The 18,075-nt window shown below is 44.8% G+C and overlaps 2 protein-coding genes across 3 annotated transcripts; one reads left to right on the top strand and one right to left on the bottom strand.

Annotated features, from left to right (window-relative positions):
- Nucleotides 1–501: 501 nt before the first annotated feature.
- LOC133044479 (sodium/potassium ATPase inhibitor SPAI-2-like) lies at nt 502–8,955 on the bottom strand. 2 transcript variants are annotated; one of them, XM_061125859.1, is made up of 5 exons: nt 8,903–8,955; nt 8,313–8,383; nt 2,542–2,706; nt 894–1,691; nt 502–657 (listed from the first exon to the last, which is right to left on the bottom strand). In XM_061125859.1, exons 3-4 carry the CDS (start codon nt 2,621–2,623, stop codon nt 895–897), a joined length of 879 nt encoding a protein of 292 aa, XP_060981842.1. In that variant the 5' UTR covers nt 2,624–2,706; nt 8,313–8,383; nt 8,903–8,955; the 3' UTR covers nt 502–657; nt 894. The 2 variants fall into 2 exon arrangements, with proteins under 2 accessions (XP_060981842.1, XP_060981843.1); XM_061125860.1 differs by lacking the exons at nt 8,313–8,383; nt 8,903–8,955 and having other exon boundaries at nt 2,542–2,707.
- Nucleotides 8,956–13,579: 4,624 nt separating this feature from the next.
- On the top strand, nt 13,580–16,303 carry LOC133044478 (WAP four-disulfide core domain protein 5-like). The gene is made up of 4 exons (XM_061125858.1): nt 13,580–13,664; nt 15,536–15,676; nt 15,770–15,910; nt 16,283–16,303. Exons 1-3 carry the CDS (start codon nt 13,580–13,582, stop codon nt 15,907–15,909), a joined length of 366 nt encoding a protein of 121 aa, XP_060981841.1. The 3' UTR covers nt 15,910; nt 16,283–16,303.
- The last annotated feature ends 1,772 nt before the right edge of the window (nt 16,304–18,075 follow it).

The raw sequence follows: 18,075 nt of genomic DNA, 5'->3' as shown, positions 1-18,075 counted from the left end.
GGAATTGTGTGTTATTGGAGGTCATCTCAGGTGTGAACAGGTGAAATGTTTCAAGAGCAGGGATTTCCTGGCATCTGTCTTTCTGTCTTCTTGGACGATACAGATTCATGGGAAACGTTAGAGAAAGGGAAGGCGGGAGTCAGAGGTTTAGCCAGGAGGGCTGGCTGGTCACACTGGCAGGGTTGATCACAGCCAGGTCAGAAGTGGATATCAATGGGAAGGTTTGGGGGCTTTATTTCCCTGGTCCGAGGCCAGAGGCAAATGTCTAGGTTTCCATCTCCTGGTGAAATGGAGGCTGTGGTTCTTGGGTTGATTTTTTGATTTCTACAGTGAACCCTAGGAACAGGCCTCTTGTTCCTGCCCCTGCTCTGCTTCACACCCCAAGAACATCTGCCATGGGTCCCACTTCACTCTCCACTGGGGACAGGAAGTCTCAAACCCACACCCAGAGCTCTCAGGAGCCCAGAAGTCACAGGAGCCAGAAACAAATGGAGTTGAAAGCAGTCTTTTATTGGAAAGTTCATGAGGGAGGCAGTCCATGCTCAAGCTTGGGCCTCCTGGATGAGAGGAAGAAGGGGCAGTCTGGGAGAGGGTCGTGCGACAGGCACCGGGGCCTACCTCCCTGGGGACATCACAGGTGCAGCAAGAAGACTCTACCTGGTAGAAGAAAAGAGAGTCAGAAATGTGAGTCAGCAGGTGAAAGACTCAGAGGCAGTGGGAGGCAGGACCAAGTCTACATGTCATCCTTCTCAGGACCCCAGTTAGAGCCTCTGAGACCCCTCAGTCTCTCCATCACCTCCCCATGTCCTTTCCCCCACTAGCCTAGGATCACCCTCCACCAGTCAGCCTCTCTGTACCCTCACGAGTCACCCTTTCCTCCACCCAGTTCTCACCTCACCGGGGATCCATACAGGTCTTCCCACAAGAGCCTTCACAGCACTTCTTGGCTCCTGGGCACTGAGCATCTCTCAGACACTTGTTAGGGGGATTCATCATGGCGCACCGGATCAGGATCCTGGGGCAAGAGCCACGTTTAATGAGGAATGGACCTCCTACTCGGTCTTGTCGTTTGACTGGATCTTGACCTTTGACTAGATCTTGTCGTTTGACTGGATCTTGACCTTTGACTGGATCTTGTCCTTTGACTGGATCTTGACCTTTGACTGGATCTTGACCTTTGACTGGATCTTTTCCTTTGACTGGATCTTGTCCCCTTACTGGTTCTTGTCCTTTGGCTGGATCTTGACCTTTGACTGGATCTTGTCCTTTGACTGGATCTTGACCTTTGACTGGTTCTTGTCCTTTGACTGGATCTTTTCCTTTGACTGGATCTTGTCCCCTTACTGGTTCTTGTCCTTTGACTGGATCTTGTCCTTTGACTGGTTCTTGTCCTTTGACTGGATCTTGTCCTTTGACTGGATCTTTTCCTTTGACTGGATCTTGTCCCCTTACTGGTTCTTGTCCTTTGACTGGATCTTGTCCTTTGACTGGTTCTTGTCCTTCGACTGGATCTTGACCTTTGACTGGATCTTGACCTTTGACTGGATCTTGACCTTTCACTGGACCTTGACCTTTCACTGGATCTTGACTTTTCACTGGGTCTTGTCCTTTGACAGGCGATTGACCATTGATTGGACCCTTTCCATTGACTACAACATTTCCTTTCTTAATGCCTTGACTTTTCGGACTACCTGTTGAAAGAAATATCCCCACATTTAGACCAATGGGTCTGCTTCAAAGATCTAGTCTTTCCTCCAGGTCCAGCCACTGCTCACTGCAGTGTCCCTTAAGCTGAGGGACACTGAGACAGAGGAGGCTCACCAGGACTAGCTGGGGTCTGCACTCTCAGATGGCTGTTCCCTGGGCTTTGGGGGAAAGGTCCATAGGACCAGGTTTCCTATGGGTGTCCGTTTCTTCCCCTCACCCTCCATTCTGGGTCCTGGGCCCTCATGAGGATATGCCAGGGAGGAGTGACTTTCAGGAGATGAGGACACATGGTCATCTTTGAGGAAACTTGGTGGAAGGGCAAGGAGCTGTGAGACACATGCCAGGAGACCTGAGCTCCAGCCTGGCTCTGGAGATTGCCCTGACAATCCCTCAACCTCACTCTGGATCTCAGTGTCCTGCTTTGGAAAACAAAAGTCTTCAGACTCCATGATTTCTGAGGCCCTGTTGGTTCTTAACCTCCTTTTCTAGGACTGATGACTCAGGTGCTTTGATGGAGCAAACAGACAGGGAGGAGACCCCCACACCCAGGGCCCAGATTCCTGGGGCTTCTCAACTTCATTTCATCTTCTGTCCAAGTATCAGTGCTTGAGACCAGGTCATGTTACAACACTCCTTCCACAAACAGCCCTGATTTCTCAGTCCTGGGGCAGAATGTACATGGAGTCTAGTGGGCAACTTCCTACTTCTCTGGATACACTCCAGGCTGAAGAGTGGGCTCCAGCTCTGCATGCTGCCCCTTGTCAAGACCCAGGCTGCCCCTAACAACCTCTCCTCAACCCAAGCCGGCCTCACCCAGGCCACTTGTCCACTCACCTCTTACAATAGCTGCCTCTGCCACCAGTGTCCCAAGGACGAGAAGGACCACAACCTGGACCAAGAAGCTTCTGGTCTTCATGTTGTCAGGAAGGTGTATGACTGAGAGCTGTAACTAAGCCTAGTTTTATGCAGCTTCAGCTTGGCCACGTGCCAAGGGTGGATCTGTGGTTTCACAAAGGATAAGACTTACTTTTCCTTAGTTCTACCAGGAAATATCCACCCCCATCCTGGGAGGGACCTTGGGCCCTTCCCCAGGGATTATCCACGGGGAGATATGGTGACTGTTACATCATTTCTAATAGCCCCAAGAGCTGTCTCACATTCTCACAAAGAAGTTGGGCTGGCTGGTCTGTACGCATCATCATGACCAAATTCTTTATACTTAAAGAGTATGAAGCCCAAAGGAGAGACAGGAATCACCCACAGTCATTCAACAAGTCAGTGGTAGGTCCGGCATACTGTTTTCATAGCCAAGGTGTTCCCCCATTACTCCCCAGCTCCTGCAAGCCCCACCCAGACCTACCCTAACAATTTACCCTTCCCAGCATCATGCTAGGCTTTTCTTTCATTCTCCCTCTGATCCCAAGAAAAACTCCCAAAGGCAAATTTGCCTTGAATGTTTAATGACTAATCATTATACTTTTCCATTTCACAGGCAGTCTCTGAAACGCACCAAGAAGCTAATAGAGAAGGTGGCATTCGACATCTGGAGTGGCATGATGCTCTTGAAATCACAGTAAGAAGAGAGGGAATACCCAGTAAGGGAAGAAAACAGAAATCATCTATAAGGTGGAATCTACAGTGCATGCATCCAATATGACTTCTTCCTTTTTAAAACAGGCACCCTGTGTCTTCTGAAGAACTCCTGTTTCTTTGTACCATCAACTTAGGAATCTAATGGGGATGTTGATCATTAAAGCTTGACACCCAGTCACAGATCAGGGTGTGTGAGTGTGTATGTGGTCAGTTGACATCCTTTATTTAAATGGACACTAAGGGGAAGTCCCTCATTTTGGTAAAGGTAAGAGAGATGAGCCTAGGAACTCCTGAAGCTATGGGTTCCAGTCTGGGAGGAAGGCAACTGTTTGAGAAAAATAAACTTAAGTCAATTAGAAAAGCAGAGAAATGATGGTGAGAGAGGTTCTGGAAGGGACTAAGCTTTGGAAGCCAGCCCTTCATTCCCCTCTATCTTGAGAGCAGTTCTTCCCATACCTTTGCCATAGTTCGGTTAGGACCCAATAAACTGCCTAAGCTAGTCTGAGTTCACATTTTGTCACTGCTGTCATAGTTCAGAGTAATAAAAATGAATACACAGATGTTAGACATTGTCAGGAACAGAAATGAAGTGTGGAAATAATAGTTGAGTTCTGGGTGAGACAGGGATGAAAGCAAACTAAGTATTTTATAGTCAAATATTTGTTTAAATCTCCATCCTTTGTCTCTTTGGACTCAGATCTCATCATGCCCACCAATGCTGCTGAAACATTAAGGAGCTATAATAAATGCAAGACATTGGAGTTGGCAGGCTACTTAAAAAAAAAAAAAAACCCTCATCACAAAATAAATTATACAAACAAAAAAAGTGTGTAGAACTTATATTCTTTAAAGAATTAAAGCATTAAAATGGCAGCCTGCACTCACTTACCAGGTAAAAAAGGAGACTATTTCCCGTATATAGGCCCTATCAACATTTACTCCTCACCAATTTCTTCCCTCTCCATCTTTCACAGAGGTAACGACTATCTTGGATTTTCTAATTTTCTGTTAACTCAAGCATCTTGCCCATTTCTAGCTGGGTTGTCTACCTTTTTCTCATTGTTTTGTAGAGAGAAGAAACTCTCACTCATTACTAGTGAGAGTGAATATTCATGCAACCTATTTGAAAATAAGTTTGGCATCAGCTAGTAAAATTAACCAGTCCATCCTAAAGGAGATCATTCCTGGGTGTTCATTGCAAGGACTGATGCTGAAGCTGAAACTCCAATACTTTGGCCACCTGATGCGAAGAGTTGACTCATTGAAAAAAGACCCTGATGCTGGGAGGGATTGGGGGCAGGAGGAGAAGGGGACAACAGAGGATGAGATGGCTGGATGGCATCACCAACTCGATGGGCATGAGTTTGAGTAAACTTTGGGAGTTGCTGATGGACAGGGAGGCCTGGCGTGCTGCGATTCATGGGGTCACAAAGAGTTGGACATGACTGAGTGACTGAACTGAACTGAACTGAGTAAAATTAAACATGAGCAAAATCTTTTAGATTTTTGCCAATCTGATGAGTAAGAAGTGATACGCTGCTGAAGTTTTTAGTTAGCATTTCTCTATCAATTATTTCAAGCATTTTTCACATCTTAAAAGCCACTTATATTTCTTTATCTGAAAACTTCATTTCTTTTGCTCATTTTCCTATATAGTCATTAGCTTTTTTCTTCTCAACTTCTAAGCACTCCTTACATATTATAAAAGTCTTTATCTGTGATAAGGTTTGCAAGTAAAAATTTTAACTCATTCTTGGTGGCAGTAGTGGTGGAGTCGCTCAATCGTGTCTGACTCTTTGTGACCCCATGGACTGTAGCCCACCAGGCTCTTCTGTCCATAGGATTTTCCAGGCAAGAGTACTGGAGTGGGCTGCCATTTCCTCCTCCAGGGGATCTTCCTGACCCAGGGATTGAAGCCAGGTCTCCCATATTGTAGACAGACGCTTTACTGTCTGAGCCACCAGGAAGTTGGGGTGGCACTCTTTTCTGCTCTTATCTAGAGATTACCTACTGTTGTTTGGTTATTTTTGCTCTGGATTTCTGCACTTCTTCTTCATGATATCCTTAGATTGGTGAAACTGGTTCATTAATCTGTTTTCAATTTGTGTGCCAAAAAAAATCTTAATGGTACAAGTGAGTCATAGAAAAAAATAATTTTCTAAACTGAAACTGCCACAAGAAAAAGCAGAAAATCTGAATAATACTGTAACCATTACAAAGATGGAAACAACAGCCAACAATATTTGACCAAATTAAAGCATCAGGATTAGACCTCTTCATAAGACCTCTTCATTAGACCTCTTACAAGGCAATCAAGGAACAACTAATTCTAATATAACATAAATAAAAATAAGAAACAATTCCCAGTTTCTTATGTTTTATGAAGTAAACATAATCTTGATACCAGAGCTTAATAAGAACTTATACCAATTATATGTCAATAAAGTTGTTTAAAAATAAAATTATCAACAAGGATACTATGAAAAAGAAAGATTTGCTAAAAAGTGAAATTTTAGCAAATTTCACTCATAGAACACAGATTCATGAATATAAAAATCAACAGTGTTCATAAAATTCCAAACAAATCTACATATAATTGTTAGAATCAATGAGAGTTTATCATGACAGATGCATACAAAGGAAATGTACAAAAATCAATGGTACTATATGCATTAACAACACAAATCAGCAAATGAAATTTTAATAATTTTTATAATCATATAAAATATGAAAAGCTTATAAATATATGTAATAAATTTTGTGCAGAATCACTACAGAGAAAAGTATAAAACTTTAGTGAGAGACATTTTCTAACACTCCCAAATCAGGTATGTATACCATGTTCATGGATTGGAAGACTCAATATGATAAGTATGGCAATTCTCTTCAAATTGATTTTTAGTCTAAATGCGCTCAAACCCCCAGAAAAGTTTTTGCAAAAGTAAACCAAGAGAAACTTGGCAATGCAATTCTGAAATGCATACGAAAAATGCAAAAGGCAAGATAGCCAAAATACTCTTGAAGAATAATTTAATAAGACTTGATGTAGGAGATATCAATCTTTATTTTAAAGCTGTAATAATTATGATAAAGTGGTATTACAACAATCATAGACAGATATGCAAATGAAACAGAATAGAGAGTCCTCAAACAGATGACTGGACATGATGAGAGTATGTTTCTAACTTGGCTATAGTAAATAAATATCACTATAGTCATATTTAGAAGGCTGCACATCATAATATTAATATACATTCCCTAAGTGGCTGAAGGAGGTTTCAGGTTAAGAAGGTAGGATAGAAGAAGAAAAATAAATAAATGTTGATTTACCAAAATACTCATCATGTCTCATGGAATTTTATTACAATTATAAATATATGGCCAAAAAAATGAATATCACTAGATCTCTGTTTACTGTCTTCCAGTGATGTCTATGAAATCTTACCAACAGAAAAAAAAAGGTGGAGAGTAATATATGGGTTTTGACAATACTTCAGTTGAACATTCTTGTATATGAAAATACTTATGTGTGAAAAACGAAAAGGGTTTGAAGGAATATCCACTGCTATGAATACTGGTTACATGATGATGATGGGAGTGGAAAGGGGACAAGCATGAGTAGCTCTGCCTTTATCCATATTAGTTTCTAATTTTTTTCTTGTTATAGTTGTTGATGAAAGCTCAGTTAACAATTCAGAAGAAAGGTAATTTTATTTGAACCAGACTGAGGACTATAACCCAGAAGAGAGACTCTCAGAAAGCTCTGAGAAAGTGTTCCACCAGGTACAAGTTGAAGGCACAGTCATACACATTTTTGAGACACAGGATCATACATCAAAATAACATCTTGATATTTTATACAAAGTTCACCAAGGACACATAGTGCAGGTAAGCACGTATAAAGAGAGCGGGAAGTCCGTGATCCCCTGCAGAGTTGGGAAAGAATGCTATCCTTTGAAGAAATTGTATTGCTAATGTCAGAAGAAAGGGGAAAAGGTTATCTTTATGGTTAAGCAGACACTACTATCTTTGAGGAAGTTTGTTTAATATGTAATGCAGGTACACACTACACACTAGGGAGGGAGGGTAGAGGATGTAGAGAGAGAATTCTGTGTTTAGTTTTTTCTTGTCCTGCCAGGAAATAAGAATTTTATTTCATCACAGCAAAAATCTCTTATGATCTGAACATATCAAATAAAGAAAATTAAAATTCATAATTTGTTGTTGTTGTTGTTTAGTCGGCTAAGTTGTGTCCAACTCTTTTGCAACCTCATGGACTGTAGCCCCCCGCAGGCTTCTCAGTCCATGGGATTTCTCAGGCAAGAATACTGGGGAGGGTTGCCATTTCCTTCTCCAGGGGATCTTCCCGACCCAGGGATCAAACTCACATCTCCTGCATTGGCAGGCAAATTCTTTACCACTGAACCACCAAAATTCATTATAGGTTAGAATAAAGCACTCAAGTAATCACGTGAGTGGAGAAAACAGAGTAATTAAGAGTTGCATCAAAAGAAATGATTATATATACATATAATCATTAATGTAAGTATTACAAAGGGATGTTTAAAATATGTCATAATGTAAAAGGAAAACAGTGCATCAATCAGAGGCCGTCAAAAGAAATCACCTAGGTAGTTCAAGCAGAGAAAGAATTTCAGCTATTGTATGAGCACATCCCATTGTAAGAACCAAAATCACGCGTGAAATCCTGGATATGAAAGAGTCTGGGAAAAGATAGGCATTTGATTTACAACCCCTGCAGGAAGGCATTCTGGGAGCAGCTGAAATGCGTGCAGGTGGAGACACTGCACAGTACCTGCCATTCCCCAGCTCCCTCCCACACTTACACGGCCAGTTAGAAACTCTTCACCTCTCAGAAGGCAAAGCTTGCCCACTTGAGTGGGAGCTGAAGTGAGTGGGTCTGAGAATAAGCAAGGCAGGACACAAGAGCTGGGAGATATGAATAAAATCACTAGAGAAGAATGCAGGGTATTTATGAGAGCAGTCGTTACCTTGCAATGCTGGAGTAATATCTCTTAGTGGCCAGGGCTGACGGTGGAGCCCTCCTCTCTCAGACAAGTACCTAAGAAAGAGAAGTCCACCTGTGTGTTAGGAGAACTGCAAAGGAGGGGGCCCTTGAGCTAAATTAAGAAACCTATTACTTCCAACCCTTCCCACTCAAATAAGATACTCCTCTCAAAAGGTAGTCCCTGACTCTGATTTTAAAATAAGAAATTTGGAAATCATATAAGCTGTATAAAGAGACTCCTTTTTAAAACAACAGAAATGAGAAGCAAACCTTAAAAGCAGTTGAAAGAGGAGTTTTAAAATCCCAGGTAAAATGTCACCACAAAGCTGAGAAAAACTTATAAACTAAAATAGATTTTTAAAACTAGTGAAGCAAATTAAAGGTATGAGGAGAAGTGAAAGTCCCTCAGCCATGTCCAACTCCGCTACCCCATGGGTTGTAGCCCACCAGGCTTCTCTGTCCATGGAATTCTCCAGGCAACAACATTGGAGTAGGCAGCGTTTCCTTCACCAAGGGACCTTCCCAACTGAGGGATTGAACCCAGGTCTCCCACACTAAAGGCAGATTCTTTACCATCTAGCCACCAGGGAAGCCCATAGGTATCAGGAACCATCATAAGACAGAAATATAGAAACTCAAAGAGGAGATAGCAAGGTAACAGGAAGATGTGAAATAGAATCTGATGGGAGAAGAGAATTGAAGAAAAGGACAAAACTATTTCATAAATAAGGACTAAGAAAAGTAAGGAAGAAAAAGGGAACATAGGAAAAGCATATAACAGAAAATAAAACTAAAGAAAGAAGTAGCTTAAAAACACAGTCTTAAATATTAAAAAGTCAATGAAGGTCCACCAGACATGAAAATCAAGTCCTACCAGGAAGAAAACCAAGTCAAAAACAGAAATTATTTAAAACAATGTTTGAGGAAAATATTTCTGAAGTAAAAGATTTGAGTCTACATATTAAAAGCTCACATTATAGTAAACATAAGATAAATGCAAGTAAAAATTGTGGTCTTTCAAGATAAAAATAGAAGCCTTCAGGAGGCCAACACTCTCCCCTCCAGCTAAAAAGGAAACAAAATCTTAAAAAATCAGGTTGTCAGATAGCAATGCTCAATGCCAGAAAATAGTGAAGCAAAACTTAGACACTCTATGAAAGAAAATATGCACTGAGGATTTTTGTACAACTAATTTGTCCTTGACTGAAATATATTTCTAAATGTGCAAGAACTCAAGAAATACTGTTTCTGAGAACTTTCCTGGGGAGTTTCCAAGAGACAAGATTTATTCAATCAAGAAATGTTTGCGGAAATTAGCAACATGATTTTTATTGAGTACTGAACATTTTAATTGTGGAATTAAGTCTGATGAAGGAGTAATAAATAGTATGTAAATATGACCTTCTGTGATAATCTACAAATAGCAAAACCTCCGTCAGATAGGAGGATGAGGGAGAGAGGTAGTTCAAAGAATAAGTCCCTGGACTGGTTTATGTATAATAGCTTCAAGTCAAAGAATATTTAAAACACATAAGGTTCAACAAAATTAAAAACTTGTGCATCAAAGGATCGTATCAGGATAGTGAGAAGATCCTGCTGAGAAGAAGCAACAAACCAGGTCTCTGATAAGGGCCTGTGACTCAGACTATACTAAGATCTCTCATCACTCCACATTCAAAAAATGAATACCCCAACTTAAAAATGGGCAAAGAACTTAGACATTTCTCTGAAGATACACAGGTGGCCAGTGAGCACCAGGAAAAGATGCTCAACATCATTAGTCATTAGGCAGATGCAAATCAAATTCACAAGATACCACTTCATACCATTAGTGTGATTATAAGAAAAAAATTTAATGGAAAATGACAAGCATCGGCTAGGAGGTGAAGAAACTGGAACCCTTATACATACTGGGGAAGAGGTAAAATGGTATAAACTCTGTGGAAAACAGCCTGACAGTTCCTGCAAAAGGTCAGCATAGAATCACCAGATGACTCAGCAATTCCACTCCCAGATGTATATGTAAAAGAACTGAAAACAGGAAGTTCTGGTCCATGACTGAGACACAGGAGGCTCCTCAACTCACCTCCACCCCTGCTCACACAAAGTTGACAGCTACAACACAAAGCCATTGAAAGAAATCCAGTAATGAGTTGAGCCAGTGCTACAGATTGGGCAAGCAAGAAAATACTCACATTGGAGAGGGCCTTGGCACACCCTCAAGCCACGAAGAACAAAGAAGGCGGCTTGGACAATTACAAGGTTTCGAGACACAACCAAGAGCTTAGGAGGGTTGGGACAACAAGGTTCCTTTCCTATACATGGTCACATAGTTAAGACTGGAAGACATTGCTATTTGATCTAATACCCAGAAGCCAGTACAGACAGTGGAGGAAAATGAAGTCTCCACACTGGGTCTTGCACATTTAAAAATCCCTTCCCCACACCTGCAGGTAGCTCCGTACTGGGCACACCCACTTTCACTACAGGCTCCAACCCGGACCACCGACCCTCAGTCTGCTAGCCCTGTCATCTCACCTCGTTATGTCCCAGGAATATCAGAAAGTGTTGCTGCAACAGTTTACCGGGAGGTCCCTGCTCTTTACGCATCTTCTCTGTTGGAGTCTGAGATTCAGCTCCACTGGCAGGCACTCCACCTGCCTGGATGGCATAGTTACCTCCTTCCTGTGGTCTCTTTTGAGAAATAAATGATAAGCCAAACGCTCTGAGTCTCTGAAATGTTACAATAACTTAGTGGCATGAGCCATCCTCTCAGTTCAGTTCACTTCAATCGCTCAGTCGTGTCCGACTCTTTGCAAACCCATGGACTGCAGCTCGCCAGGCCTCCCTGTCCATCACCAACTCCCGGAGTTTACTCAAACTCATGTCCATTGAGTCAGTGATGCCATCCAACCATCTCATCCTCTGTCATCCCCTTCTCCTCCCTCCTCCAATCTTTCCCAGCATCAGGGTCTTGTCACATGAGTCAGCTCTTCGCATCGGGTGGCCAAAGTATTGGAGTTTCAGCTTCAACAGCAGTCCTTCCAATGAACACTCAGGACTGACCTCCTTTAGGATGGACTGGTTGAATCTCCTTGCAGTCCAAGGGACTCTCAAGAGTCATCTCCAACACCACACTTCAAAAGCATCAATTCTTCAGCACTCAGCTTTCTTTACAGTCATCTCTCACATCCATACATGACTACTGGAAAAACCATAGCCTTGACTAGATGGACCTCTGTTGACAAAGTAATGTCTCTGATTTTTAATATGCTATCTATGTTGGTCATAACTTTCCTTCCAAGGAGTAAGCCTCTTTTTACTTCATGACTGCAGTCACCATCTGCAGTGATTTTAGAGCCCAGAAAAATAAAGTCTGCCACTGTTTCCCCATCTATCTGCCATGAAGTGTTGGGACCGGATGCCATGATCTTAGTCTTCTGAATGTTGAGCTTTAAGCCAACTTTTTCACTCTCCTCTTTCACTTTCATCAAGAGCCTCTTTAGTTCTTCATTGCTTTCTGCCATAACAGTGGTGTCATCTGCATATCTGAGGTTATTGATATTTCTCCTGGCAATCTTATTTCCAGCTTGTGCTTCATCCAGCCCAGCGTTTCTCTAGACAATAATAATTTGGGGATAGGGAAGACTTAAGGGGTGGCAGTAACCTACAGTGGAAGGGGGACTTGCCTAGACAGACCCCAATGACCTCATGGCTCTGCTGTCCATGCACTGGTCTGTCCTGTTCCAAGGAGGTGCCAGGGAGTTCAACTTCCTGGGAGGAGATACTGTGAGTGACTTCCAGAACAATGGCCTGGAAGTCAGTCTCAGCTTTGCCCTGAACTTGCTGTGTGACCTCAGGAAAATAACTCTCCTTCTCTGAGCTTCAGTTTAGGGTTTCGATTTTTATTGAACTTGCTTGTGAGCAACAGCCAAGTAGTCTGTGTAGTTTGTAATCAGGAATAAAAATCAGCCTCATAAAACTTTCCTTCTAAAGAAAGCTGCCAAGGGGATGCCAGAATTCCCAAAGTCACATCAGATCATGAACTACAGGGCCGCTCTTTTCCTGAGAGCTTAGAAGACAGCATGAGGTTAAACCCCCGCGAGCACTTCCTCACTGTGAGTTTGTCTTGGACTGGAAATCTCTCTTCCTTGCTCAGGGTCAGAGGAGGGATTGCCTCACTTCCGAGAACAGGAAGGTGATCATGGAGAAGTGATGTTCCCATGGAGAAGACGTCCCAGCCTAGTTAAGAATGAACTGTGTCCTTGAGCCAGCCCCCTCCCATCTACAGGCAACTGTTCCCTCATCTTTCAGACGGGAGGGCGGGGAGGATGTCCCTGATCTCCTCCCATCCTGGTGAGTTACTCAGATTTAGTGCGTTTCCACTTGGGGCCCCTTAGGACTCTGAGAGCCACTTGCCTCTCTTCCACCAAACACAGGAGCCGGATGATGTGAAATCTAGGTCGGGGGGGCGGTGTGAGAGTTGGCTGAGATGACCTTTTGCTCAGGATCCCTTAGGGCCAGGGAAGGGGTCCCAGAGGCCACCTTCATCCTCTGTGACTAGCCACCACAGCCAAATCTAAAGCCTCGCTCTGTCCACCTCTGATAGCTCAGCCAGCTCCAGACAGAGGGCAGTTCTACCAGATGCCACTGGAGGTGATCTTACCAAAGGCAGAGTGGTCCCTCCTCTCATCCACCGGAGCCCTAGAGGAGAGACCAGGGCTGGCCCCACTCACCCTGCCAGCCTGGGCCAGCCATCTCCAGCAGAGAGCACTGACCCTAATGCGAATGCTTCCCTTTTCAAGTGTCCAGATCTCTGCAAACCCTTCCTGGACATTCAAAGCCGACTTCTATCCTCCACATAAGCCATGGCTGGGTCTTCAAGATGTTTGAGACCCAGGAAAGGGACCACCTGACTCAATGACTCTATCCTTCATACAAATGAGAAAAACTGAGGTCCAAACACGAACAAGGCTTGTCCAAATCACAACCCAAGTAGGAGATACAGGTAGAACCGGATTCCAGCCTGGACACCCAGGGCGGGTCCTCACCCGTCATCAGTTCTTGCACAAGCACCCTTGCACGGTGGCTCTTGGGCAGGGGGTGGGGCCAGGATGAGGCAGACACATACCACTCTGTTTATCCCCTCTCCTTCCTCCCTCAACTCAGTTGCTCTAGCCTCCCCCAGGTTAGAAGGTGTTAATCTGGGGGCCTCTGGATTCTACCTTATCAGGTGTCGGCAACAGAAACATGAGGGGCCAGAGCCTCCTCCTCCTGGTGGCCCTCCTGAGTTTGGGGAGCCAGTTACCTGCTGCCTTGGGCAGGAGGAAGGGAGGTGAGTATGGGTAGGTTCCTCTGCTCCAGGGACAGAGGTGGTTTCTACCTTTTAGGCAAGAATAAGGGTTTGGGGGAAGGCAGGCAATGAAGTGCAAGTGTGTGTGTGTGTGTGTGTGTGTGTGTGTGTGTGCGCCTGCTTCTTAGTACTTTCAGCAGCTTGCCTCTTGTCTGTACATCTTCATGCCTGTCAGCCTGCTTGCATGTGCAGCTGTAAATGTCTTCTTGCCAGTTTCCCAGTGCTTGCCTGTCTACACGTCTGACTGTAGGACTGTGTTCACACGCATGCATCTCCCTCTAGTTATACGTGTAGCTTTGTGCCTGAGTGTCGGTGTGATCCGAGTCTGCCCATGTATCCCTAGGGACGACCGCACACATGTGTGTCTGAGCCTGCATGGGCGTCCATGTGAGAACTGGTGTCTTCCTGTGCCTCTGCGGGGGGTTGGAGGGGATGGTTGGTCCCCGCTCTTTGGTGTCTCCATGGGGGTGTCTGGACATGTGGGTCTGCACAGCAGGGAGATGATCTTTTCTGTCATCCTTTGTGGCCAACCAGGTCTGGTCTGGCCCCCTGCCCATCTTGTTTGTGTCCTTCTCCAGGCTTCTCTGTCTCCCAGCCCAATCTGTGAAAGGGACTCCGGAGTTGAGTAGGGGGCGTGGTCTCTGGGATTGGGGATCTCTCAGAAGGAAGCTCTACCTACCCTACCTCTCTTCTCCTCCGCCTCCTTTAAAAGGCTGAGTCTGACCTGTCAACAGATGGGAGAGGCTGGGGCTGCAGAGATAGCCAGAAAGGTGCCTCCCCACCCAGGCGATGCCTCCACCTCCATCCCTTCTGGGCCTGTAACACTCTGACCACACCGGTGTGTGTATATGACTGTGTCTCTGTGTACATGTCTGTGAGTGGGGAGCCTGATTTGGAGAGAACGTGACCGAAGGCAGATGCAAACTTGAGAGTAATCACTGGGCAAAAAACAGGGCCTGCAAAGAGAAGCAGCTTGGAGCTGATCAGGAGCCGCCAAGTGGAAACAGGGTAGACGAAGAGACCAGACAGATGGGCTGGGGCCAGATCAGGCACGGTCTAGTTGCCCAGGTGGAGATTTTGAATTTAAGATTGTTTTTCTTTTCCCTTGCCTTTTATGTCATCTGAGTCTCAAACCAACCCTGAGAGGATGCAGTGTAGCTTCCCATTTCACAGCAAACTGAGGCTTGGAGTACAACCAAACTAAAAAACAGCAACAAAAAAAGCCTTGCGGGCCATTTACAACAGCATGGATGGACCTTGAGGGCATTATGCTAAATGAAATAAATCAGACAGAGAAAGATAAATACTGTATGGTATCATCTTAAAAAAATCAAGCTCATAGATACAGAAAACAGTTGGTGGTTGTTGCCAAAAGTAGGGTGTAGGGGTGGGAGTGAAATGGGTGAAGGGGGTCAAAATGTACACACTTCCAGACATAAAATAAGTCACAAAGATATAATGTACAGCCTGGTGACTGCAGTTAATAATGCTACAATTCACATTTGGATGTAGCTGAAAGAATTGATCTTAAAAGTTCTCATCACAAGAAAAAAAATTATAACTATGTATGGTGACCGATGTTAACAAGACACTGTGGTGATCATTCTCCAGGACATACAAAAATAAATCATCACGTTGCACACCTGAAACTGATATATTACATTTCACTTTAGATGTCAATAAAAAAATAAATAAAAAACAAGCAAGTCCATTCCAAAATTAAAAAAAAAAAATTGCAAACGATGGGCAAAGAAGTACGGAGTGGAGAATTTAGATGGCGCGATCCCCAGGACAGCGCTTATACTGAATTCTGAACTGCCTCCAGCAGCAAAATCTGGGGAGTTCTCTTACAGAGAAGTCTGGGGGCTGCCCACCGGATGATGGGCCCTGCCTCCTCTCGGTGCCTGACCAGTGTCTGCACGACAGCCAGTGTCCCTCAGGGATGAAGTGCTGTCGCCAAGCGTGCTTCCTCCAGTGCGTGCGGAAGGTCTCAGGTAAGGGTCCCTCTCCACCGTGCTGACCGCCAGCCAGACCCCAAGCCCCAGGGCCGGCGCACCGGCAGGACTCCCCCGGTCCCTGTGTTGCAGTTAAGATGGGCAGATGCCCCGAGGACCGTCAGCGCTGCCTGAGCCCCGTGCAGCACCTCTGCTCCAAGGACTCGGACTGCCAGGGCCGCAAGCGGTGCTGCCTGGGTGCCTGCGGCCGGGACTGCAGAAACCCTGTCTGAGGTAGGGCTGTGTGTGCCTCGGGCCAGCTCCTTCCCTGTCTGAGCCCCAGCCCTAAGAGATCCCTCGAGTTCAGCCAGCTGAACAGGAACCTTCCCAGAAGCCTGGGCCTCCTGTGGCCAGCCCTGGAGAAGTGGATGGGGTGGGAGGGGTTCTCCTAGCATCACAGAGGAACCGGGTGTCCCTGTTCTCTTGCTGAACTAGTATCACCTGGACCACGGCCCTAACGCTCTGAGCTTCAGTTTGCCCCTGTGAAGGAGGGTGGGGGGTCCTGCCCTCCTGGCTGGGCTGATGGGGTCTGGATGGGGGAATCAGACCCAGAACCCAGAGCTTTATTATGGAAAGGGGGTTAACCTTTTCCTTGTCTCTCCTCAGGCTAATTCTGGCTTAGGATCCATAACTCGGAACCTCGGGATGGGGTTCCCTGCAGGAAGATATGAAGATGGGCGGGGTCTGGGACCCAGCAACCCAGACAGAAGCCCCTCTGCCAGTGGAAATTCCAACCTTAATAAACTCTGTTCTAGAAGAATTTTCCAAACACCAATCTGTTCACAATGTTCACCATACCTGCAAAATAGCATCATGATATTTTGTGTATTGCCTGTACTCCTATTGACCTAATGTTTTTCTTCCAAGGGACTCACTTTTGTATAAAAATAAATTTACTTGAGAAGAAAAACTGGATATCACTACTTTAAATGGGATAAACGGGGTCACTTCTCACAAACAGAATGCAAGTGTAAAAGCAGATACAACGAAAGCAATGAAGTTCCATGTAAGTAAATCATGTCTGATTAAATGATATGAAATAATAATATTAGATTCTGGCTAGATACTGCCACCTGCCTGTGAGCCTGAAGCCTGCTCTCTGTCTCTGTTGTGATGAAGGATGATTAACGAGGAATAAAGAGATGTTAAAGACACAGATCTCTAATCTGGGATATTCTTGCTGCTATACTCAGGATTGAAAAGAACTTTCTCAATGCAAGAGTCACTGGTGTATGATGTTGCATCCAGACACACCCTAAGATCATTTCAAATTGCTCCACATTTGGGGAAATGTTGTCTGAACAGTTGAGATGTCATTATTTATGGGTGGGTCTGACTCTACCATTGGATAATAAGTCACTGGCCTCTATTTCTTGTGGGCCTGGTCCATGGCCAGAGCTTAATGAGTGGGGGTGTTAAGGGAATGACAGCCATCCCAAGTGGCACTAGTGGTAAAGAACCTGCTGCCAATGCAGAAGATGTAAGAGATTAGGGTTCGATCCCTGGGTCGGGAAGATGCCCTGCGGAAGGAAAATGGCAACCCACTCCAGCATTCTTGCATGCAGAATCCCATGGAGAGGGGAGCCTAGTGGGTTACAGTCTATAGGATAGCAGAGTCAGACACTACTGAAGCGACTTAGCGTGCGTGCACACAGACACACACACACACACAAACACACACCCACACCCATCCCAACGGACATTCTAGAGAGTGATCCCCAGCAGACAGCAAGCAGGAAAAGAGGGAGGTCCATCCTACAACCAGAGGGAAATGAATTCCGCCAACACTCTGTGAGCTGGAAGAGAAACCCAAACCCCAGATGAGAACCATGACCCTGGCTGACACCTAACTTCAACCTAGTAAAACGCTGAGTAGAGAATCCAGCCATGCCATGCCCAGATTTCTGATCCACAGAAATTATGAGGTGATTAATTTCATATTTATTCAAGTTGCTAGGGAGACCAAGTTCCAATCCCTGGTTGGGGAACTAGATCCCACATGCCACAGCCAAGAGTTTGCATGAATTGAAGTGAAGTCGCTCAGTTGTGTCCGACTCTTTGAGGCCCCATGGACTGCAGCTTACCAGGCCCCTCCATCCTTGGGATTTTCCAGGCAAGAGTACTGGAGTGGGTTGCCATTTCCTTCTCCAGGGGACCTTCTCAACCCAGGGATCGAATCTAGGTCTCCTGCATTGCAGGCGGACACTTGACCGTCTGAGCCACCAGGGAAGCCCTGGTGTTTGCATGCTGCAACTAAGAAAAAGAAAAAAGAACCCCACATGTTGCAAGTAAAAGAGCCCACATGTGGGGCATCCCTGGTGCTTTAGATCGTAAAGATTCCACACACCGCAGCTAAGACCTGGTACAGACAAATAAATAAATATTAAAAAAAAACAACC

Source organism: Dama dama, chromosome 23, assembly GCF_033118175.1.
Source record: "Dama dama isolate Ldn47 chromosome 23, ASM3311817v1, whole genome shotgun sequence".
NCBI lineage: Eukaryota > Metazoa > Chordata > Mammalia > Artiodactyla > Cervidae > Dama > Dama dama.
The sequence above is the reverse complement of the archived record's forward strand: the minus strand, read 5'-3'. Positions and strand labels throughout refer to the sequence as shown.

Coding starts and splice junctions, on each gene's coding strand:
- LOC133044479 (XM_061125859.1), bottom strand. CDS start 2,623: ATGAAGACCAGAAGCTTCTTGGTCCAGGTTGTGGTCCTTCTCGTCCTT. Junction 1,692..2,541: donor AGAGGCAGCTATTGTAAGAG/GTGAGTGGACAA, acceptor TTCTTTCAACAG/GTAGTCCGAAAAGTCAAGGC.
- LOC133044478 (XM_061125858.1), top strand. CDS start 13,580: ATGAGGGGCCAGAGCCTCCTCCTCCTGGTGGCCCTCCTGAGTTTGGGG. Junction 13,665..15,535: donor CTTGGGCAGGAGGAAGGGAG/GTGAGTATGGGT, acceptor GTTCTCTTACAG/AGAAGTCTGGGGGCTGCCCA. Junction 15,677..15,769: donor GTGCGTGCGGAAGGTCTCAG/GTAAGGGTCCCT, acceptor CCTGTGTTGCAG/TTAAGATGGGCAGATGCCCC.